The following is a 25,110-nucleotide window of genomic DNA, read 5'->3' as shown; positions in this document are numbered from 1 at the left end:
AGATGGTGCAAAGGTTCTGGAGTGTGAAGAGATGAGCCACCTGCCGCCAGTTATTTAGCCTGTATTCTTCCCTTCTAACACGGTATTTATGGGACTGGTCCAATGAGTTTCTAGTCACTGGTGATGTTCAGGATGTCAAGAGTGGGGCACTCAGCAAGGGTAATGGCATAGAATATTAGGGGTAGGAAGTCAGACTCTCTTTTGTTGGAGGTCATAGCCTGCCAGTTATGGGGCAAATGTTACTTGCCACATAGGTGCATGCCTGACTGTTGCCAGAGTCTTGCTGCATGCATGCATGGACTGATTTCCTATCCAAGGAGTCATGAATGGAATTGAACATTGTGCAATCATTAGCAAACAACCCCACTTCTGACCTTATGATAAAATGAAGTTCATTGAAGAAGCAGCTACAGATGTTTAGGTCTAAGACACTGGCTTGATCAACCCCTGCAATAATATTGTTGGGCTAGGAAGGATGAACTCCAACACCACAACCATCTTCCTTTGTGTAAGGTATGACTTCTTCCATTGAAGGGTGTATCCTGGTTATTGACAGACTGCAATTTTACCAGTTTCCTGATTTACAGTTGGTCAGTAGTTGTCCTGAAGTCAAAGGCAGCCAACTCTCAACTCAGTTCTGGAATTCAACTGTTTGATCCATCAAAACCATGATGAGGCCAAAAGCCAAATGATCCTGATGAAATTCAAATTGGTATTGGTGAGCAGGTTATTGTTGAGTAAGTGCCGCCTGATAGCACTGCTAACGTCACCCTCCATTGGTTGGCTGAAGACTGAGAATGGACTGCCGGACAATGAATAGTTGGTTTGGAGTTTACCTGCTCTACGTAGTGGGAAATACCTAGGCAATTTTCCACACTGTTGTGGTGACACGTCGTAGCTGGATGGAAACAACTTGGCTAGAAGCATAGCTAGTTTTAGTTTTAGAGGGCAGGTCTTCAGTGTTACAGTCAAGATGTGTCCGGTCCCATAACCTTTACTGTATCCCATTGTCTGAGCACATGGCGTGAATCGGCTTGGCTAGATTCTGGGGACCTCAGGAGGAAGCAGAGATAGATCAAACACCCGAGACTTCTGGCTGCACACGATTATGAGTCATTAGCAGTTGCAAACTCAGCCCCAACCTCGTCAAGAATTGGGATGTTCTCATAGCTGCCTCCTCCCATTACCTGTTTAACTGTCCACCACCATTTACAAATAGACATCATAGGAATCGCAAGCTTTGACCTGATCCAGAGGTTGTGGAATCGCTTTGTTCTGCCTTTTGCATGATGTTTAGCAATCGTGTAATCCCATAGTACAGATTCGCAGATCATACTTTATTTTTCAGGATGCCTGGTACTATTCTTAGCATGACTTGCACTCCTTGTTGGAACAAGTTCGATGTTCTGCCTTGATTGCAACATGTTAAGGATATATTGGCCGTGAGGTTACAGATTATGACAACGTACATTTCAAGTGCAGATAATCACTGCACCTCTGTTTTGAGCAATCAAATGTGTACTGCAAAATACAATCTGCTGGAGGAACTCAGCGAGTCGAGCAGTATCTGTGGGGGAAAAGGAATTGTTGATGTTTTGGGTCAAGACCCTGCATCAGGACTGAGAGTGGAGAGGGGAGATGGCTGGTGTAAAGAGGAGAGGGGGAGGGATGAGTCAGGGGCCAGTAGGTGTCAGGTGGACCGAGTAAGGGTGAAGGATGACAGACAGATGGAGTCAGGTGGTGGCAGCTGAGGGGTGGAGCTGGGAGACAGAAGCAGGTGGGTGATAGGTGAAAGCAGTCAGGAAAAGAAAGGCAAATGGATCAAGGAAGGGTGGAGGATGAAGGTGGAGACAGCTAGGAGGGTGATACGCAGGAACACCAAGGCTCAGTGCTGGAATAGGATGCAAGAAAGGTGATAATGGAAGCCATTAGGGGAGAGATGAAGAGCAGATGGAACCAGATGGGGGAGATCTAGTAGGTGACATGAGTGGATAGTGGGTGGGGGGAACATGGGTAATGGAGGGCTGGGGGTTATAGGAAAGGGAACAAAATTGGGAGGACTGGAGGTGGATGGGAAGGAGAGAGGATGGAAAAACACCGGAGGGTAATGGTTACCTGAAATTGGAAAATTCATTGTTTTAAACATTGGGTTATAGACTACCTGGGGGAACATGAAGTGTTGCAATTCTAGTTTGTGTTGGGCCTCATGCTGGCACTGGAGAAGGTCCCTAGAGATGCTGCTCTGCCTATAAACTTTCTCCAGCAGTTTCCTTTTTGCTCCAGATTCTAGCATCTGCAGTCTTCTCTCTCCAAACGTGCACCAGGTCTATCCTATAATATGATGGAGGGCAGCTTTACAGTGGTATTGGTATTGGTTTATTATTGTCATTTGTACCGAGGTACAGTGAAAAACCTGTCTTGCAAACCGATCGTACAGGTCATTTCATTACACAGTGCAGTTACATTGAGTTAGTACAGAGTGCATTGAGGTAGCACAAGTAAAAACAATAACAGTACAGAGTAAAGTGTCACAGCTACAGAGAAAGTGCAGTGCAACAAGGTGCAAGGTCACAACAAGGTAGATCATGAGGTCATAGTCCATCTCATTGTATAAGAGAACCATTCAATAGTCTTATCATAGTGGGGTAGAAGCTGTCCTTAAGTGTGATGGTACGTGCCCTCAGGTTCCTGTATCTTCTACCCGATGGAAGAGGAGAGAAGGGAGAATGTCCCAGGTGCTGGGGTCTTTGATTATTCTGGCTGCTTCACCAAGACAGCGAAAGGTAAAGACAGAGTTCAAGGAGGGGAGGCTGGTGTCCGTGATGCGCTGGACTATGTCCACAACTCATCTGCACTTGTAGCCATTTCCGCCTATGAATACACAGGTAGATGCATCTACAACATGTACATTGGCAAGGACAAGGTCTGGTAGGTTTATTCCTCACATTGGTACACTTACTACCAGCTGCAGATGCAACCTGGCAGCTATGTCCAATAGTGGCACTACTAGGTCACTCATGATGATGGACATTCAACCTCCTCAGGTTGATGCTTTCTCTTTAATCCTCAATCCCCAAATTTCATCCATCTCTCACAAACCAAATTTCCCATTAAACCATCAGCTCCCCTTTGACCAGTTCCATTACGCTTTCCACTGCACACCTTCATACTCAGCGCAGAAAGATTGACATTGAACTAGCACCAGCATCTTCCCTTGTTCCAGATTCCGCTTTTATAGGGAAGAATCAGTCTTAACAACCAATATCTTTCACTGTTTTAAACCATCACATTTCTGTGCAAATAAGAAATCTCTGAAGAGTACAATTCGGACCAGTGAAATTCAGAACCAGCCATCTGGTCCAGGAGTAGGACACATTCTTTCTCAAGCCCCATTCCTTTTGTGTCATTTGAAGGGAGGGAATGGATCAGTAAATTAAAAATAATTGACTGGCTGACGCTAAAAGACTAACCTGGGTCTGCTGGAGTGAGAGGGATACCCTCTGCTGAATAAAATACAGGCTCATTCTGAAAATTAAAACATAATAAATGTTACTCATTGCTCCTGAAGTACACAAGAGTCACACTAGTTCAGCATTAGTTCCTTTAGCAGGTTAACTCATTGGGTCCATGTGCACAGGTTATTTTTGTACAGGTTGATGTGATTAACATGCAGATTGGGAGAAAATATCCAAGAGCTATTAATATATCAAATGGTCGATGACCACTCCAGCAATGCCTCATTCAGTAAGTGGTAACTACTCTGCACCAACTTCTACAAACAAGGAAACAGAAATCAGGCTGGGTGCACTGAGTGACAGACCTGCTGGTAGCCTTGCTTCCTCCTGGTCCATTGTAATTTTCAATAATTCAACAAGGGAAACTAAAAACTAGAAGGCATAGGTTTAAGGTGAGAAGGGAGAGATTTAAAAGGGACCCGAGGGGCAACCTCTTCATGCAGAGGGTGGTGAGTATACGGAACGAGCTGCCAGAGGAAGTGGTTGAGGCAGGTACAATTATAACGTTTAAAAGACATTTGGGTAAGTCCATGGATAGGGAAGGTTTAGAGGGGTATGGGCCAAACGCTGGCAAATGGGTCTAGCTGGTGGGCACCTTGGTTGGAATGGACAAGGTGGGCTGAAGGGCCTGTTTCAATGCTGTATTACTCTATGACTGGCATTAGGAGGGGTGCAGCAAGAAACGATGGTAAATGCACCAACCCTCACCATCCCACCGACCTGGGGAAAAGGGCAAGAAAGTGGACTGCCATTCCCGCTGCAAATTCAAACCATCAGAATGCTGCCATACAAAATCTGTGGTGGTAACAGGGTACTCAGAGAATAGAACTGGGCAGAGTCGATGTAGATTCATGCAAGGAAAATCTATCAGAATAGATGAGGGAAACCAGTGGATGAGGTGAATTTGAACTTCCAGAAGATCTTTGCCACACGATAACTTTTTAAACAAAACTGGAGTGTAGGATATTGAGCGTAATATAGTGGCAAAGATTAAGGACTGGCTAATGGGAATAAATGGGTCATTTTCAGACAGGGAAGCCGAGTGTGAGGGGGAGGGGTAGCGGGAGGGGGTCAAATGTAACATAACCAAGTTTTCTAAGCTGGGTGGCAGCATGGGTTACGAGGAGGATGCAGAGATACTTCAAGAGGATAGTCAGTGAATGGACAAAGACAAGTAGAATATACTGTGGAATATTGGGTACTTAAAAAAAGCAAAATGTTTTTTTTTAAATGTTGAGAGACTGAAGGGGTTGGCATTCAGAAAGACATGGGGATCCTTGTACATGAATCACCAAAAGTAAATGTGCAGGTAGTGAAAATAATTAGGAAGGCAAATGGCAGGTTGGCCTTTACACAAAAGGATTTAAGTACAAGAGTAAAGGAATCTTACTGAAATGACACAGTGCCCAGGAGATACCACATCAGGAACACGTCCATATGTATGATCTCCCTATCTAACAAAGGTATACTTGCAATAGATGGAATGCCATGAAGGTTTATCAGATTGATTCCTGGGATGAGCAATATATCCTATAATAAGATTAACAAGACTGGAGTTACAGTCTCAAGTCTAGAATAACGAAAAGTGATCTAAATAAAACATACAAAATTCTTTGGGGCTTGACAAAGTAGTTGCAGAGAACAATTTTCCCTCGGTCTAGAACCAAGGATCGGTCTCAAATTGGCTGGTCATTCAGACCCAAGATAAGGAGAAGGTAAAAGATCAGCCATGAGAGGCAGTACAGGCAGCAGAGGCTGAAAGGCCTATTCCCGCTTTATTTATATTCACTGCCAGTAAAACAACATAGCCAACCTGGTAAAAAGATGGTTTAACCCACTGTAGTTATTTGTTTAATTGTCACTTGGCTGACTTGGCTGCTTGGATATGCAACTGGAGGGTACAAAATCCTTCGTCCTTCATACACAAGGCATGCCCCATTTGCAATATTTGGAGGGACAAGGTTTACATTTGTGATCCTCTGCCCTATCCCCAATCAGGGAAACCTGGAGCCCTTTGAACTGTGTGTGATCCTTTGTGATCCAAAACCACTTCTGAAAGAAAAAGATTGTGACCAAAATGTACCTTCAGACACGTAATGAAAAGCAGAAAGCTGTGAGCATTGTCAATACATTGATGTCCACTGATTCAAACCCCACTGCATAACCTTAGCGTTGTGTCAATGACACAAACATTTGGGGTGGTGAGAAGGCAACTCAACCAATTACAAGATTATTTCTTTGGGCCATTTACAAAGTTTTAAGTTTTACAAGATTTAACTAGTTACCTGGTCTCCTGACATTAATACCGCCACAAAGACCATCATAACTTCCAAAGTTGGCTGATTTCCCACCCAACTGCTGATTCTGCAGCCCACTGATGACCCATCCATGGTCCTAAGCATCTGAGAACATTGGTTCTTATCCTGACTTTTACAGCTTTCAATGACATCGATGCCAGTAGCTGTGGATGCTTTAACACATCAGGCATGGCTTAATGGGTAGCCCAGGGTCACACAGTAAAGAGTCCCATTCCAGCAATGGCAATTGAAAAGTGCTACACTCATTGAAGGCATCATCTTTACAATGAGGTGCCAAAAGATCTGGCCTGCATTCTAAGGTGGTTTAAGAGATCCCATAGTAAAATTTCAAGGAGCAGGGAGTTTCTTTCGTGTCCTGGCCGACACTTAGCAGACATGTCATCCATTACCACACTGCTACTCACAAACAATAGCAGATAGATAAAGAGCCACAGGTCCATCCAGGTTGAGCCAAGCAAGTGTTCTGCCTTGTACATTAAATGGTGCACTTTCTGCATTCAACCTAAATGTAATTGTGCTCAAGTTTACTTCCTGTGAAGCACTTTGGAAAACTATGAGGGATTCGACAGAAATCCAAGTCCTGGAGTGTAATTTAACATTTGGCTTATCTGAGTTGTGAAACGCACCTGGGGACTTCAGTGGCAACAACAGGCAATAGACAAATGCATGTGCCCTCACCATGTAATAGTTGGGATCATTCTCAGGTGTAGCTTCGTTGTACGTAGCTGCTGTGTGAACACGGCCCCAGTTACTAGATCGCAGCTCCAACAGGTTCAACAACATCTGCTTGACATCTCTGGGAAGAGTTAAGATCAGAAAGTAAATCAGTGCCAAGATCAGGTAATGGGCTTCAATAGTCCACTGAGATCAAAGCCCTCAGCCCTATTAAAGAAGCAAATGCAATTGATCTGACAACAAAATTCTGAAGTTTAATACCTAGGCACGTGCACATATTGTACACAATAATTGTTTGGTGGATCCAGTGGGTGGCCAAAACGTTGATCAAACAGAGTCTTCCTTCAATGCCCCATGAACACTTACCTACTGCAGCTGGAATCTAGAATAACGTTCTTAACTCGCTGAATTATATCGTCCATATTGGATTTTCCTTCTTTCTTCCAGATATCTTCTAATGTTGATCCCGTCAGCTGAGCACAAAGAAGACAATTAAAAGGGAGAGCAGTGGGAGGGCCTATCGGGAGACATGACCAGAGGGGAAGGGAGCACATATTGTACAAAAGTCTGTCAATATTGAGGGAATGAATTTTCATTTCTCCCCTATCTACAGGCAGGTAGGAAATGCATGGAGGGAAAAAGAGGTCCATGCAAGAGGGACCTACGTGGGACATGTACTGTAGATAGGGGAGAAGTGAAAATTCATTCCCTCAATATTTACGAATGGAAGGAAAATACTCAAGGCAAAAAGGAGAGGCAAATGAAAGCTGACATCATACCTTCAGTAATTTTACAGCACAAGTGAGGTTATCATCCACAGGTTTAGAAAGCAGTGTGTTCAATAATTCATGGAGTGCAGTCTGCAGAATATCAGCTCGTACCATTGACCCATTTGTACCTTTGATCTGCAAATCCACAGGGAGGAAAATAAAGGAAAATCCTCAAGTAATAAATAAATTTGTTCTGCTGCAATAAAATGTTACTACATGCTCTAGTGTGACTGAATGTAGTGTTATGTACAGTTGATTCAAATCAAAGTAAACAGTTAAATATCAGCGCATTCAACTCAAGGGTTATAATCTCATGACGTAGGAATCATTCAGCTTAGCCGATATTTATCCTCAAACATCCTTAAAAACAAAATTGCACGTCCTGTCTTTTGCCAGACCTTGGAGTGCCTATGCTCGTTAGACCTGCTTGTACCTGTCTGGACCACTACCCCACCCTTTGTACTGGGTCCAAAGCCTCACAACTACGTAGTTTAAGTAGATACCCAATTCCCTTTAAAAATTACTGCTGGATCAAAGAATCTGAGCAGGGAAATTCTGATCATTTTACATCAGCTCCACAAGTGAAAACTGGATAAGCAGCTGCTCATTTCATTAATGTACAAACCATAGAATGCTGGAAACACTCAGGTCAGGCATCATCTGTGGAGAGAGGAACAAAGCTAATGTTTCAGGTCGATTGCCAGGATTCTGAAGCGTTTAGAAAACATCAACTATGTTTCACCATCCACAGCTGCTGCTTGACCCGATGAGACCCATTCCCATCTACCGCCAGGAACCTTTCACCTCCCAGCTGCATGCTTAGTCAGAATCTATCCACCTCTGCCTTAAAAATATTCACCCTGCTGCCGTTTGAGGAAAAAAGTTCCATGGAGTTATCATTTCTACAAAAGAAAAACTAGATGCCAGCTTTTCCTAGTAAACCTTGTTGGCTAAGTAATTACTTGGCTAGGTAAATTTTTTGAGGTAATTCAATCTGCGGTGGAGAGTCAGCAGCTTTAAATTCCCGAGTGTTAACATATTAGATGCCCTGTCCTGGGCCCAGCACACAGATGCAATTATAAGGAAAGCGCGCCAGCGTCTTTCCTTTCTTAAGAGGTTAAGGAGGTTTGCCTTGTAACTGAAAACTCTAACAAACTTCTACAGATGTGCTGTTGAAAGAATCCTGACTGGTTGCATCACGGTCTGGGACGGCAATTCAAATGCACAGAACGCAAGAAGCTACAGAAAGCAGTAGACTCTGCCCGGTACATCACGGGCACATCCCTCCCCACCATCGGGAGTATCTACAGGAGGCGCTGCCTCAAGGCGGCAACATCCATCATCAAAGATTCCTCCACTATCTGGGCCGTGCCATCTTCTCGCAGCTCCCATCGGGCAGGAGGTACAGAAGCCTGAAGACCCACACCACCAGGTTCAGGAACAGTTACTTCCCTTCAACCATTGGGTTCTTGAACCAACCAGCACAACCCTGATCACTAGAGTTTAGCAACACTATGACCACTTTGAACTAAAATGTACTTAGTTATTTTTGTTTGTTCTAATTGTTTGTAAAAGTTGTCTTATATTTTTCTTGTGAATGCTCTTTATCTGATGCTGTGTGCCTGTGATGCTGCTGCAAGTTTTTCAATGCACCTGTGCACACATGGACTTATGCATATGACAATAAACTCAACATTGACTTTGACCATGGATAGTAATAGAACACATGAGGAGGAAAGATCACGGGAAGAGGTAAGATGGTCTAAAAAGGTGAGAAAAAGGCCTTAAGTTCATCAAAATAGATCTGGAGGAGCTATAGCTGCTAATGCAATTCCAGGATGTCTGTTGATTTCACATGGTGGGCAGGAGAGCCTGTTTCTGTGCTGTTTGACTGTGAGGACTGAAACAATAACGTTTTCTGACGTAACCCCCCTCCTCCCAGTTTACTTTTCATGGAGCTTCTCCAAATCAAACAGCAGATTAAACAATTGAAGCCTCACCTCTAGGTTGAGGTACAGCTCACCCAAAAACAGCACGAATGAGTGGAACTTCTTTTTGGTCATTTCATCTCCCGCCACTGCCTCCTCTTTCTTCACGAATTCTTTCTCACACCTGTGGAAAGAGGACAAGGCCACAGCAGACTGAGAAGCAAGCACTACTACCTGCTTTCTGCAGTCCAGCAACTAACCCAGCAGGCATAATCCTTGGCTCATTAGGCAGCATTGCCATTGATCCAGAAGCTTGTGGGTTTAAGATCCACTCCAGAGGTTGCACACAGAATTACAGAGGAACATTCAATACCTTTCCAAGGGAGTGTTGCACTGTTGGAGGTGTCAAAAGAGATGCTGCACCCTTTCAGGTAGACAAAAAAGCTGTGGGTTTAATTCAAAGAGCAGAATTGGCCCTTTTGCTCTCTTAATTTATCCATCAAACTCCATTATGAAAAAGATTTTCTTCTCACACCCTCAGACCCAGTCCCCGCTGTGTTTTCACCATCCCTACTGATCTTCCCCTCTCTGATCCTGAGCAATCGGCCCTCAAAGGTCTCAGCATCGAACCCTTACAGTGGCATGCAGAAGTCTGGGCACCCCGGTTAAAATTTCTGTTACTGTGAATAGCTAAGCAAGTAAAAGATGACCTGATTTCCAAAAGGCATAAAGTTAAAGATGACACATTTCTTTAATATTTTAAGCAAGATTATTTTTATATTTCCATCTTCTACAGTTTCAAAATAGCAAAAAAGGAAAAGGGCCCGAAGCAAAAGTTTGGCCACCCTGCATGATCAGTACTTAGTAACACCCCCTTTGGCAAGTATCACAGCTTGTAAATGCTTTTGGCAGCCAGCTAAGAGTCTTTGAATTCTTGTTTGGGGGATTTTCGCCCATTCTTCCTTGCAAAAAACTTCTAGTTCTGAGAGATTCTTGGGCCGTCTTGCATGCACTGCTCTTTTGAGGTCTATTCACAGATTTTCAATGATGTTTAGGTTGGGGGACTGTGAGGGCCATGGTAAAACCTTCAGCTTGTGCCTCTTGAGATAGTCCATTGTGGATTTTGAGGTGTGTTTAGGATCGTTACCCTGTTGTAGAAGCCATCCTCTTTTCATCTTCAGCTTTTTTTTTTACAGACGGTGTGATGTTTGCTTCCAGAATTTGCTGGTATTTTATTGAATTCATTCTTCCCTCTACCAGTGAAATGTTCCCCGTGCCACTGGCTGCAACACAAGCCCAAAGCATGATCGATCCACCCCCGGGCTTAACAGTTGGAGAGGTGTTCTTTTCATGAAATTCTGCACCCTTTTGGTCGAAAATCCCCCAAACAAGAATTGAAAAACTCTTAGCTGGCTACAGAAAGCATTTACAAGCTGTGATACTTGCCAAAGGGGGTGTTACTAAGTACTGACCATGCAGGGTGCCCAAACTTTTGCTTCGGGCCCTTTTCCTTTTTTGTTATTTTGAAACTTTTATTTCCATCTTTTACAAAGTAATCTTGCTTAAAATATTAGTGTCATCTTTAACTTTATGCCTTTAGGAAATCAGGTCATCTTTTACTCGCTTAGCTATTCACAGTAACAGAAATTTTGGCCAGGGGTGCCCAAACTTTTGCATGCCACTGTACGTCCCTATATTAATGACAATATGACGTTGAACTCTTCTTCCACCATGCCCATTTCTTTGGGTAGAAATCTTCACCCTAGATTGTTGACCCTTTCTCCCGTCTCCAGAATTCCTGATCCACCTAGACCCTTCTTTCTAGTCTCTAACCTTCTCTCGGTCTAACTGCCAACAGTCCATTGACCACCTTGATTTCCTGCTTTTCCTACTCACTCTAATATACTGCCCTCTGATATTCCAGCACTTCACTAAGAACCAGTTCTGACATTGGACCAAACCTGGCAAGGGTGGCAGTGTTGTGGTCTGACAAACTACGCTCCCACCTTGCAGATGCCAAATGTCAGCTCTCAGACACCTCTCACACCTCCCTCTAGACCATGACCCCACTAGCAAATATCAGGCCACTTGCCTCCCACACAGTCATGGAACTCATTTGCTCAAGATCCTCCCCCCCCACCCCCACCCCCTGCCCCCCCGCCCCCGCACCCCCCCCCCCCCCCCCCCCAAGCTTCCAACCTCATGTCCAGCACCATACAGCCCGCTTCCACTTTTGGACACTCCTCCTCCCAATATCTTGGCCAATATTTATCCATCAACCAATACCCAATTTAGATTATCTGATTGTTAAACCAGGAAAGCACACCGGCACTTCTACTTCCTCAGGAGTCTAAAGAAATTTGGCATGTCCCTTTTGATCCTCACCAACTTTTATAGGTACACCACAGAAAGCATTGTATCCAGATATCATGGCTTAGCACAGCAACTGCTCTGTCTGAGACCGCAAGAAACTGCAGAGCGTTGTGGACACAGCTCAGCACATCATGGAAACCAGCCTCCCCTCCGTGGACTCTAAATGTCTACACTTTGCTGCCTCAGTAAAGCAGCCAACATAATCAAAGACCCCACCCACCCTGGACATTCTCTCTTCTCCCCCCTCATCACCGAGTCATAGCTTAAGGAAGGCGGTGAGTGGAAACTAAATGTCCAGGGGTACACAGTATATAGGAAAGATAGGCAGGTAGGCAGAGGGGGTGGTGTGGCCCTGATGGTTGGCAATGATATAAAGTCAATAGAGAGAAGGGACATAGGGTCAGAAGAAATGGAATCCTTACGGGTGGAGCTAAGAAATGACAAGGGTAAAAGGACAATAATAGCGGTGATATATAGGCCCCCTAACAGCAGCCGGGATGTGGACTATAAGTTACAGCTAGAAATAGAAAAAGCATGTCAGAGAGACAATGTCAGGGTAATTATGGGGGATTTTAACAGGAAGGTCGATTGGAAAAGCCAGGAGGGCAGTGGATCTCAGGAGAGCAAGTTTGTGGAATGTCTATGGGATGGCCTTTTGGAGCAACTTGTTGATGAGCCTACCAGGGGATTGGCTGTTTTGGATTGGGTACTGTGTAACGAACCAGAGGTGATTAGAGAACTAAAGGTAAAGGAACCATTAGGAACTAGTGATCACAATATGATTGAGTTCAGTTTCAAATTTGAAAAGGAGAAGCTGATATCAGATGTGTCAATATTTCAGTGGAACAAAGGAAATTAAAGTGGCATGAGAGAGGAACTAGCCCAAATTGATTGGAAAAGTAAGCTAGCTAGAGGGACGGCAGAGCAGAAATGGATGAAATTTCTACGAGAAATAAGGAAAATGCAGGACAGATATATTCCAAGAAAAAAGGTTATGAGTGGAAAAAAGGCACAAATGTGGATAACGAGAGAGGTGAAGGCTAAAATAAGAGCAAAAGGGAGGGCATACAAGGAAGCAAGAATTAGTGGGAAAACAGAAGACTGGGAAACTTTTAAAAACCTGCAGAAAGAAACTAAGAAGGTCATTAGGAAAGAAAAGGAATTATGAAAGAGATTTTTTTAAATATATGAAGAGTAAATGAGAGACACGGGTTGATATAGGACCAATCGATAACGGTGCGGGAGAGGTTACAATGGATAACAAAGAGATGGCAGAGAAACTGAGTATTTTGCATCGGTCTTCACTGTGGAGGACATCAGCAATATACCAGATAGTCAGGGGTCTCGGGGAGAGAACTGAATTCAGTTAAGATTACTAGAGAGAAGGTGCTCGGGAAGCTAAATGGACTAAAGACAGATAAACATCCCGGACCAGATGAGGTGCACCCCGGGGTTCTGAAGGAGGTGGCTTCAGAGATTGCGGAGGCATTGGTGATAATTTTCCAGTAATCAATAGACTCCGGCATGGTTCCAGAGGACTGGAGGGTCACTAATGTAGTTCCGCTGTATAAGAAGGGTGGGAGGCAGCATAAAGGAAATTACAGACATCAGTGGTGGGAAAGTTATTGGAATCGGTCCTCAGGGATGAGGTTATGGAATACCTAGAGGTGCAAGGCAAGATAGGTCCATGCCAGCATGGTTTCGTGAAGGGAAGATCCTGCTTGACCAACCTATTGGAGTTTTTTTGAGGAAATCTCAGGTAGGGTGGATAAGAGAGAGGCTGTGGATGTTGTGTATTTAGACTTTCAAAAGGCCTTCGACAAGGTGCCGCACAAGAGGCTGATTAATAAGATGAGAGCCCATGGAATTACAGGTAGGATAACAGAATGGGTGGAGCATTGGCTGGGAGGCAGAAAGCAAAGGGTGGGAATAAAGGGATCCTGTTCTGGTTGGCTACCGGTTACTAGTGGTGTTCCACAGGGGTCGGTGTTGGGGCCGCTTCTTTTTACTCTGTACATTAACGATTTGGATTATGGAGTAAACGGTTTTGTGGCTAAGTTTGCAGACAACACCAAGATAGGTGGAGGAGTAGAGAGCATTGAGGAGACAGGAAGGTTGCAGAGAGACCTAGATAGTTTAGGAGAATGGGCAAGGAAATGGCAGATGAAATTCAATGTTGAGAAATGTGCAGTTGTACACTTTGGAAACAGAAATAAACGGGCAATTATCTAGAAGGGGAGAAAATTCGAAGTACAGAAGTACAAAGGGACTTGGGGGTACTCGTGCAGGATACCCTAAAGGTTAACCACCAAGTCGGATTGGCGGTAAAGAAAGCGAATGCTATGTTGGCATTCATTTCGAGAGGTATAAAGTATAAAAGTAAGAAAGTGTTGATGAGGCTCTATGGGGCACTGGTGAGACCTCATTGGGAGTACTGTGCAGTTTTGGGCCCCTTATCTTAAGAAGGATGTACTGATGTTGGAGAGGGTTCAGAAAAGATTTACGAGGATGATTCCCGGAATGAAAGGGCTTACATACAATGAGCGTTTTTCGGCTCCTGGACTGTACTCATTGGAGTACGGAGAATGAGAGGGGACCTCATAAAAACATTTAGAATGTTGAAAGGACTGGACAGAGTAAATGTGGTTAAGCTGTTTCCCTTGCTGGGTGAGTCCAGGACTAGAGGGCACAATCTTAGAATTAGAGGGTACCGGTTTAAAACAGAAATAAGAAATTTCTTTAGCCAGAGGGTAGTGAAATTATGGAATTCTTTGCCACGTACAGCAGTGGAGGCCCGATCATTGGGGAGTTTAAGGAGGAGACTGATAGGTATCTAATTAGTCAAGGTATCAAGGGATATGGGGACAAGGCCGGAAATTGGGGCTAGATAGGAATAGTATTAGTTTAGCTCATGGAGCAGGCTCGATGGGCCGAATGGCCTGCTTCTGCTCCTTTGTCTTGTGATCTTGTGAGAAGATACAAAAACCTGAAAGCATGTACCACCAGGCTCAAGGACAGCTTCTATCCCACTGTTATAAGGCTCTTGAACAGTCTCCTAGTACAACAAGCTAGACTCTTGACCTCACAGTCTACCTCATAATGGCCTTGCACCTTATTGTCTGCCTGCACTGCACTTTCTCCAAAACTGTAACACTTTATTCTGCATTCTGTTTTCCTTGTACTCCATGAAATGGTGTGTATGGATGGCATGCAAAACAAGCTTTTCACTGTACATGTGACAATAATAAACCAATTCCAATTCCAAATTAACACATCACTGTTTGAGGAAACTTGCTGTACTCAATTTTGTACTATGGCTACTGACCCAAAGAATTTAATTGGTTGTAAAGTGCCTTGGGACATCCTGGTGTTATTAATGTAAAATTTTATTTCTGTGAACTAACCGCAATCTTGTCCTGTTTTCTTCACTCTGGATAAGAAATGTACCATTTGTCATGGGGCAAGGACAATGAGAAGAGAGCCTGGACAATACAGCAGATGCCAGTATAGTTTCCTCAGAGAGTGCATAACCCAGCACCTACCTTTTTAACAGAAGTTGGCGGAAGTTTCCACTTTCGGGGTTGATAGTTAGGGTCTGTGACAGGTGGTTACATAGTCGAGCTCCTGTGTATGTGAAGTTCGGAACTGTGGTTGCCTAAGAGAAGGAAAACAAAATAGATTGAAGTGGATCCTCATGGAGGCAGAACTGGAACTAGAATGGTCACGAGTACAATGGTGATAAATGCTGGAAACGCTCGGTACCGTCTCCCCTCTACACTCAGTCCTGATGCAGGATCGCAACCCGAAATGTCGACCATCCCTCTGCCTCCACGGATGCTGCCTGACCCACCGAGTTCCTCCAGCAGCTTGTTTCTTTTGCTCCAGATTCTAGCACCTGTAGTCCCTTGTCTCTCCAAAATTCCTCTACCTGGTTACCAAACTTTGTGTCTTAATACCCATCTTTGTCCCCCTCCTTGCTCCATCCAGCCACTTCAGACATGGGTTCCCCCCCCCCCCCCATTCCCAAACCTGGTTCCATCTGTTGTTCACCTCTCCCCTGATGGTTCCCATTCTCACCTCCTTTACTGTCCAGCACTGAGCCTTTTGTGTCCATGCAGCAGGAGTCTCCCATCTTCACACCCCCCTCCTCTCACTTGCTCTGTTCTTTTCTCCCTTTTCCTTCTCTCTCTCGCTGTCTGCCTCTACCTATCATTCACCTGCCAGTGTCTCTCAACTCCACCCCTGCTCACCTCCCCTACCTGGCACAACCTGCCTGTCATCTCACACCCCTCCTCGGGATCCTTTCTCACCACTCCCCTTCTCTTTATACTGGCCATCTTGCCTCTCTTAGACCTGATGCAAGCCTGTCCAATCTCTCCCTATAACTCAGTGCCTCCTCCTGGCAGCATCCCAGTAGATCTTTTCTGCACTCTTTCCAGTTTACGTAACATCTTTCCGAAAGCAGGGTGACCAAACCTGAACACATGACTCCAAGTGCAGCTTCACCAGCGTGCTGTACAACCATACCGTGACCACCCAACATGTGCAGCTGTATCAGAGTAACAAGGTACTGGCTTAACCAATCACAATGTGCGGTGCAAAGCCTGAACTGAGTTTAAGTCAGGAAATGTGAATGCAATGTGGTCAAACATACACAGAAATAAAGGAGAGACAATCAACAAGTTAAGAAAAACACACCACACTTGCAATAGTTAATTTTCAGAGTTAACATTCTGGAGCCATAGCTCGAATACAGAAATGTCGTAATGTTCAGTGGATTTCAAGAGAGCAAGATGCTGCTGAAAAATCAAAAAATACAGATGTGGGTTATCTGAAATAAAGCAGAAAATGCTGGAAACACTCAGGTCAGGCAACGTCTGTAGAGAGAGAAACAGAGTTAACGTTTCAGGTCAGAGACCCTTCATCAGACCCTTTTCCAGGTAGTGAGGGCCGTGACTTGGAGTGAGAAGCAGGGGCCATATAAAGAGGTGCGCGTCGGGACCCAGTTCTTTTCCAGACAATACAAGAGGCACAGCTCCAAATTGTTAGGTGATAATTGAATGGGAAATTAGCCAATTGGCAACAACTAATAAAAAGGTAGGGTCAAGCAGAGTGGCTGTTGTTGCAGTGGGGGAGCTGAGACAAAGGTAAGTTCCTTTCTTTGTCTGTTAGTGCCCAGCTAAAGTAGTGACAATGGATCCAGGGTCAATGGTGTGCTTTTCCTGCCAGATGTGAGAGATCTCCAGTCTCCCTGATGGCTACATCTGTGGGAGGTGCATCCAGCTGCAGCCCCTTGCAGACCCAGTTAGGGAAATGGAGCTGCAGCTGGATGACCTTCGGCTCCTACAGGAGAATGAGGAGGTGACAGATAAAAGCTACAGGAAGGTAGCCACACCCAAGTTACGGGAGACAGATAGCTGGGTGACTGTCAGGAGAAGGGGAAGGGAATAGGCAGAGCAGACCACCCCTGTGGCTGCTTCCCCCCCCCCCCAGTAACAGGTATACCGCTTTGGATACCATTGGTGGGGTCGGGGGGGGGGGGGGGGGGTGCCTACTGGGGAAAGCTGCAGCTGACAGGTTGCCAGCACGGAAGAGTGGCAACACTTGTGGGCTGCTCCCAGCACATTCTCAGTAATGCAAAAAGACGCATTTCACTGTGGTTTGATGTACATGTGACTAATAAATACCACTGAGGCAGGAAAAGGATGGTAGGAAGAAGGAACCATGGTTGACAAGAGATGTGGAATATCTAATGAAGAGGAAGAAAGAAGCTTAAGGTTTAGAAGGATCAGATAGGGCTCTAGAGTTACAAGGTGAGAGAGACCCTGACATTTGTGAGGACAGCATAAAACAGGCTAATAAGCTAGAACATGTCGATGTTAAGGAGGATGATGTGCTCGAACTTTTAAAAACATTAGGAAGATGTCCCCGGGACCAGATGGGATATACCCCACTTACTATTGTAAGTGAGGGAAGAGATTCTGAGCCCTCGGCGATGATCTTTGCGTCCTCACTGGCCACAGTAGTAGTACCAGGTGATTGGAGGGTGGTAAATGTTATTTCCTTTGTTCAAAGGGAGTAGAGACAACCCTGGGAATTATAGACCAGTGAGTCTTGTGGGCAAAATATTGGAAAAGATTCTTGGGGACAGGATTTATGAGCATTTGGAGAAGCATTCCCTGATTAGGGACAGTCAGCATGGCTTTGAAGGGCAGGTCGTGCCTCATGAGCTTGATTAAGATCTTTAAGGATGTGACAAAACACATTGAGGGTAGAGCAGTGGATGTGGTGTTTGATAAGGTTCCCCATGAAAGGCTCAATCAGAAGGTCAGGAGGCATAAGATCCAGGGAAACTTGGCTGTGTGGATTCTGAATTGGCTTGCCCGCAGAAAGCAGAGGGTAGTAGTAGATGGAGAGTATTCTGCCTGGAGGTGGGTGACCAGTGGTGTTCTGCAGGGATCTGTTCTGGGACCCCTGCTCTTTGATTTTTATAAATGACTTGGGTGAGGATGTGGAATGGTGTGTTAGTAGGTTTGCAGATGACATGAAGGTTGGTGGTGTTGTGGATAGTGTAGAAGGTTGTCAAAGGTTACAATGGGACATTAATAGGATGCAAAGCTGGCTGAGAAGTGGCAGATGGGAGTTCAACCTGGAAAAGTGTGAAGTGGTTGAATTTGAAGGCAGAATACAGGGTTAATGGCAGGTTTCTTAGTGTGGCGGAATGAGGATCTTGGGGTCCACGTCCAAAGAGTTGCTGCACAAGTTGATAGGGTTATTAAGAAGGAGTATGTTGGCCTTTATCAGTTGGGGGATTGAGTTCGAGCTGTAAGATAATATTGCAGCTCTATAAAAACCCTGGTTAGACAACACTTAGAATATGGTGTTCAGTTCTGGTCGCGTCACTACAGGAAGGATGTGGAAGCTTTAGCGAGGGTGCAGAGGAGATTTACCAGGATGCTGCCTGGATTGGAGAGCATGTCTTATGAGCATAGGTTGACCGAGCTAGGGCTTTTCTCTTTGGAGCGAAGGAGGATGAGAGATGACCTGATAAAACATCAGCAGGAGTTGGCCATCTGGCCCGTCAAGCCTGCTCTGCCATTCAATAAGATAACGGCTGATCTGGCCGTGGACTCGGATCCACCTACCTGTCTTTTCCCCATAACCCTTCATTCCCCTACTATGTAAAAAAATCTATCTGCGTCTCGTATTCAATGAGGTAGCCCCCACTACTTCCCTGGGCAGAAAATTCCACAGATTCACTACTCTAGGAAAAGCAGTTTCTCCTCATCTACTTCCCTGAATCTTGAGGCGATGTCCCCTAGTTCTAGTCTCGCCTACCAGTAGAAACAACTTCCCTGCACCTATCTTATCTATCCCTTTCATAACGTTGTTCCTATAAGATCCCCTCTCATTCTTCTGAATTCCAGTGAGTATAGTCCCAGGTGACTCAAACCTCTCCTCATAGGCTAATCCCCTCATCTCCTGAATCAACCTGGTGAACCTCTTCTCAACTGCCTCCAAAGCCAGTATAAGTAAGGAGACCAGAACTGCACACAGTACTCCAGGTGTGGCCTTGGCAGTACATCTCCCTGCTCTTAAATTCAATCCCTCTACCAATGAAGGCCAGTATTCTATTTGCCCTCTTGATAACCTGTTGCACCTGCAAACCAACCTTTTGCAATTCATGCACAAGCGCTCCCAAATCCCTCTGCACAACAGTATGCGGCAATCTTTCACCACTTAAATAATCTTTTATTTTTCCTTCTAAAGTGGATGACCTCTCATTTACCAACATTGTACTCCATCTGCCAGACCCTTGTCCACTCACTTAACTGATCTATCTCTCTCTGCACAATTTACTTTTCTGCTCAATTTAGTATCATGAGCAAACTTGGATACGCTACACTGTGTCCCCTCTTCCAAATCATTAATGTATATCTGAAAAGTTGCGGGCCCAGCACCAACCCCTGCGACACCCCACTAATTGCCAACCAGAGAAACACCCATTTATCCCAACTCTCTGCCTTGGTTAACCATGCCAATACATTATCCCCAACTCCATGCATCCTGATCTTCTGGATAAGTCTTTTATGTGGCACCTTATCGAATGCCTTCTGGAAATCCAAGTATACAACATCCACCTGTTCCCCTCTATCCACTGCGCTCAAAGAACTCCAGTAAGTTTGTCAAACAGGATCTGCCCTTCCTGAATCCATGTTGTACAAGATAAGAGGCATAGATCAAATGGACAGCCAGAGAAGGCACGGTAGTGTAGCGGTTAGCATATCACTTTACAGCACCAGCAACCCGCGTTCGATTCCAGCCACCGTCTGTAAGGAGTCTGTACGTTCTCCCTGTGTCTGTGTGGGTTTCCTCCGGGTGCTCCGGTTTCCTCCCACATTCCAAAGACGTACAGGTTAGGAAGTTGTGGGCGTGCAATGTTGGCGCAAGAAGCGTGGCGACACTTGAGGGCTGCCCCCAGAACACTACGCAAAAGATGCATTTCTCTGCATGTTTCAATACACATGTGACTAATAAAGATCTTATCAGAGACTTTTTCCCAGGGTGGAAATGGCTAACACGAGGGAGCATAATTTTGAGGTGATTGGAGGAAAGTACGGGGGGATATCAGAGGTGAGTTTCTTTACACAGAGTGGTGGGTGTGTGGAATGCGCTGCCAGGGGTGCTGGTAGAGGCAGATACATTAGGGACATTTAAGACTCTTAGCACATGGATGATAGAAAAATGGAGGGGTATGTGGGAGGGAAGGGTTAGATTGATCTTAGAGCAGGTTAAAAGGTAGGTACAACATCGTGGGCCGAAAGGCCTGTACTGTGCTGCAATGTTCCATGTTAACTTTCTGGGCCTTTGCACTACCAGTTTCATCACTAGTTTAAAAAATTTAAGTACAGAAGTTTTATTCATGAAGACTTAACCAGGAACTGTAAATACAAGGCAATCACTAATAAACAGTTCAGGAGAAAAATCTTTACCCAGTTGAAAACAAGAGGAATTCATAGACTGACAATACATTCAAACATGGAAAAGCATCTTCTCACTGTCCAGTTGTGATGCAAAAATAATCAGTTACCAAGAGTCAGAGTTGTACAGCACAGAAACTAGCTCTTTGGCCCACCACATCTATGCCAACCATCTATATACACAAGACTTTCTTTAAAAAAAAGTTGTAACACAATTTGCACAGTAACCATGGCTCATAGCATGCAGGCACACATTTGCAACTGCAGTGAACATAACATTTCATACATACCTTCTTCTTATCCACCCCAACTAAAACACACACACACACACACACACACACACCAGTATTCCCACCTGTTGGTAGATTATCTCCACCACTTCTTGCAGTACTTCTTCAGTGCTGACACAGCTTTTCATCATTTCTGTGAACTGCTCAATCTCCAGCTCAAAGCTCCCAGGGTGAGAGGTCAGAAGATTCAGGAACTCTTGGAGACATTCGGCAAGTGTGGGTTCGGGTGGTATTTCAAAATCTGCATAGGCATCATCTGGCACGTCCTTCTGAAGAGGGACGGGCAGAGTCACATGTCAAACATTTCATCTAAGAATTCAAGATTTCCACTGCTTTAACTGCTTTGCTTTTTTGTATACAGAACAAAGATTCTCCAATATAAATACAGAACTGATCACCTGGTAAAATATAAAAACAATGCAGTTCTGTCCATCTATTGTTCACATGCTTGCCCTTCTAGCAAAGTAATGGATCAGCAGAGAAGGCTAAAGAAATTTGGCATGTCCCTGTTGACCCGCACCAATTTTTAATCGATGCACTATAGAAGGCATCCTATCCAGATGCATTACAGCTTGGTACGGCAACTGCTCTGCCTGTGATTGCAAGAAACTGCAGAGAGTTGTGGACACAGCAGCAGATCATGGAAACCAGCCTCCCCTCCATGGACTCTGTCTACACTTCTCGCTGCCTCGGTAAAGCAGCCAACTTAATCAAGGACTCCTCCCACCCTGGACATTCTCTTCTCTCTCCACCCATTGGGCAGAAGCCTGAAAACATGTACCACCAGGCTCAAAGACAGCTTCTATCTCGAAAGGCTCCCTAGTACGATAAAACCTCACAATCTACCTTGTTATGACCTTGCATCTTATTGTCTGCCTGCTCTGCACTTTCTCTGTAACTGTAACACTTTACTCTGCATTCTGTTATCGTTTTCCCTTGTACTACCTCAATGCACTGATGTAATGAATTGATCTGTATGAATGGCATGCAAGACAAGATTTTCACTGTACCTGAGTACACATGACAAGAATAAACTAATTTACCAGAGAGCAGAAGACTCTCCAGAACTCAGTTGTCCAGGAGGCAAAACCAATCATGAAAACTCTACAAAACTCTAGTTAGGCCACATTTAGAGTACTGTGTTCAGTTCTGGTCACCTCATTATAGGAAGGATGTGGAGGCATTGGAGAGGGTGCAGAGGAGATTTACCAGGATGCTGCCTGGATTGGAGGGTATTGAATATGAGGAGAGGCTTAAGGTGCTAGGGCTTTATTCACTGGAGAGGAGGAGGATGAGAGGAGACATGATAGAGGTATATAAAATATTGAGAGGAATAGATAGAGTAGACAGTCAGTGCCTCCTTCCCAGGGCACCAATGCTCAAGACGAGAGGTCATGGCTTTAAGGTTATGGGTGGGAGGTTTTTCACCCAAAGAGTGGTTGGTGCATGGAATGCACTGCCTGGGGTGGTGGTGGAGGCAGATACATTGAACAGGTTCAAGAGCTTGTTGGATAGGCATATGGAGGAACGTGAGATAGAGGGATATGCGGGAGGAAGGGGTTAGGTAGTGTGAGGGTGGTCTGATGGACGGTACGACACGGTGGGCCGAAGGGCCTGTTTTGTGCTGTATGGTTCTATGGTTCTAAAACACTTCCAATTCTATACAACCTTTCACAACTTAATGTTGTCTCCAAGTGCATTAAAATACTTTTGAAAAGCACAGACTCTGCTGTAATCAGGGAAACTAAGGCTAGAAGCAATGGGATAATTGTATAGATAATCAAACTTTTTTAAATGAGTGATAACCATCAGCTAGGATAACAAGAATTTCTTCATTGTTATTGATCAAAATAATGTCACTTGCAAGGTTTTTTAAAAATATTTTAGATGAGGCCTCAGTTTAACAACTCATCCAAAATTCATCAAGCTAGTCCTTGAAACTGTGGCAAGGATCAGCCTGTGAAGCCTTTTTGATATGAAAAGTTTATTAGTTAATTTTCAAATGCCAGGATGGCCCAAAGCCCTTCAAGGACACGGGGGGGGGGGGAAGGGGGGGGGTGGTGAGGAGGGGGTGGTTAAGAAAATGCTGGAAATACTCGATGGATCAGGCAGCATCTGTGGGGAGGGGGACAGATCATTTCAGGGCAATGACCTTCCATGAAAAGCAGAAAAAGTTCAAAATCAAACATGTTTTAAATTGCAGAGCAGGATGTTTGTGATAGGATGAAATACTGATGAAAGGTCATCAGCCGAAGCGCTGTTTTCTCTCCACAGACACTAACTGGCCTGCTGAGTCTTTCCAGCATTCTGCCTTCATTTTTAATACAGGCAACCTAAGAGCCAAGTTGCACAGCATATTGTGCACGATGAGATTCCATGAACAGCAATGAGATAATAGTAATGTAATCTGTTTTTTTGTCATTTTAGCAGAGGGATAAAAATATGTCCATTCCAATCAAATAATCAAAGACCCCACCCACCTGGGACATTCTCTCTTCTCTCCTCTTCCATCGGGTAGAAGATACAGGAGCCTGAGGGCACGTACCACCAGACTTAAGGACAGCTTCTACCCCACGGTGATAAGACTATTGAACGGTTCCCTTATACGATGAGATGGACTCTGACCTCTTAATCTACCTTGTTGTGACCTTGCACCTTATTGCACTGCACTTTCTCTGCAGCTGTGATACTTTACTCTGTACTGTTATTTTTTTTACCTGTACTACCTCAATGCACTCTGTACTAACCCAATGTAACTGCACTGTGTAATGAATTGACCTGTATGATCAGTTTGTAAGACAAGCTTTTCACGGTACCTTGGTACAAGTGACAATAATAAACTAATACCAATACCAATCCTTACTCACAGGGATAACACCAGAACTGGAATGGAACACCACCCAGATTGGAGAGGGGAGACTGATCGAAGTGCTCAAAGGCAGAGACAGGGGAAAATCACACATGCAATTCCACATACTCAAAGCCTCAGCTAGAGATCAGTAAGAATTATAATTACACAGAAACCAGATCCAGCTAGCAAGTCTGGCACCTTGCCTCCCTATATCAGGTTCCGGGTTCAAGCATCAAGCTGGAAAGCAAGGATCAAGGCCGATTGGGACTGTTTTGGGACACAGATTGCAAAAGACTCTGATAAATGCAAACAGCCTTTCATATAGCAGACAGCATCAAGGATAGATATATTCCAAGAAAAAAGGTTTTGAATGGAAAAAAGGCACAAATGTGGATAATGAGAGAGGTGAAGGCTAAAATAAGAGCAAAGGGGAGGGCATACAAGGAAGCAAGAATTAGTGGGAAAACAGAAGACTGGGAAACTTTTAAAAACCTGCAGAAAGAAACTAAGGTCATTAGGAAAGAAAAGATGAATTATGAAAGGAAGTTGGCAGATAACATCCGAAAGGACACTAAGAGTTTTTTTTAAATATATTGTTACGGACTCAGTGAAAGTCCCTTTAAGATAGAGAGTGTGTGTGTATGTGTGTGTGGGGCGTGCTTACGTCAATAGAAGATAAAGGACGTAATGACGTTGTTGAAGAGGTCAGAAGAAGAAGAAGAAGGAGAGAGAGAGAGAGAAGGGAGAGAGACGCCAGCCTGCTTGTTTTCTCTATCGATGGATGAGAAACAATAACTGTGTTTGCCACTGAAATCCATGTATGGAAGTTGGAAGTAATCCGGTGGAGTTCACTTTGTTGCTGACCTGGAGAAAGAAACAGGTATTTGTGTGTGGATGACCACGGTTCGGATGCTTTTCGGGGTGAGGAAGTCACTACCGAGTAAACACTGAAGTGTCATTTGGGTTCCATCGTGGAACATTTGGATTTCATATGTACTCTCTCTATGTTTCTCTATATCTATGTCTTATCTTCAGACAACGGTGGGTGTTGAAGAAGCCCTTGCTCATGTTTCACCTTATGGCTTGCGGAACTGAACTTTAAGAACCATTCCGGAACTGGGAGTTTTGGACTTTGTCACACACACACACACACACACACGACGAGTTTAGTTTTGGGGTTAACATTCGAGGTTTAACATTTTTGAATTCTAACATACTAACATTTTTACTTTTATTTTACGTATTATCATAAGTAGTAATTAATAAAATAGTTTTTAACACTAAATCATGCTCAGTGTGTTTCTTTTGTTGCTGGTTCGTGACAATATGAGTAAAAGAGAGACATGGGTTGATATAGGACCAATCGATAACGGTGCAGGAGAGATTATAATGGATGACAAAGAGATGGC

The 25,110-nt window shown here is 44.4% G+C and overlaps 1 protein-coding gene across 2 annotated transcripts in view; it reads right to left on the bottom strand.

Moving 5' to 3' along the window:
• paip1 (poly(A) binding protein interacting protein 1) overlaps window positions 1-25,110 on the bottom strand; it is a 61,642-nt gene that overhangs the window by 15,029 nt on the left and 21,503 nt on the right. Inside the window, exons 4-11 of one of the 2 annotated variants that reach the window (XM_052020124.1) lie at window positions 20,916-21,119; window positions 15,122-15,234; window positions 9,279-9,390; window positions 7,288-7,413; window positions 6,875-6,981; window positions 6,512-6,629; window positions 3,471-3,525; window positions 2,434-2,871 (exon numbers count right to left, since the gene is read on the bottom strand). In XM_052020124.1, coding sequence (XP_051876084.1) covers window positions 2,846-2,871; window positions 3,471-3,525; window positions 6,512-6,629; window positions 6,875-6,981; window positions 7,288-7,413; window positions 9,279-9,390; window positions 15,122-15,234; window positions 20,916-21,119 — 861 coding nt within the window. In that variant the 3' untranslated portion in view covers window positions 2,434-2,845. Of the gene's footprint in view, window positions 1-2,433; window positions 2,872-3,470; window positions 3,526-6,511; window positions 6,630-6,874; window positions 6,982-7,287; window positions 7,414-9,278; window positions 9,391-15,121; window positions 15,235-20,915; window positions 21,120-25,110 lie in introns of those variants that run through there. The other variant, XM_052020123.1, reaches the window with a different exon arrangement.

This window comes from Pristis pectinata, chromosome 7 (genome assembly GCF_009764475.1).
Source record: "Pristis pectinata isolate sPriPec2 chromosome 7, sPriPec2.1.pri, whole genome shotgun sequence".
Lineage (NCBI taxonomy): Eukaryota > Metazoa > Chordata > Chondrichthyes > Rhinopristiformes > Pristidae > Pristis > Pristis pectinata.
This window is presented reverse-complemented; position numbering and strand designations above follow the sequence as displayed.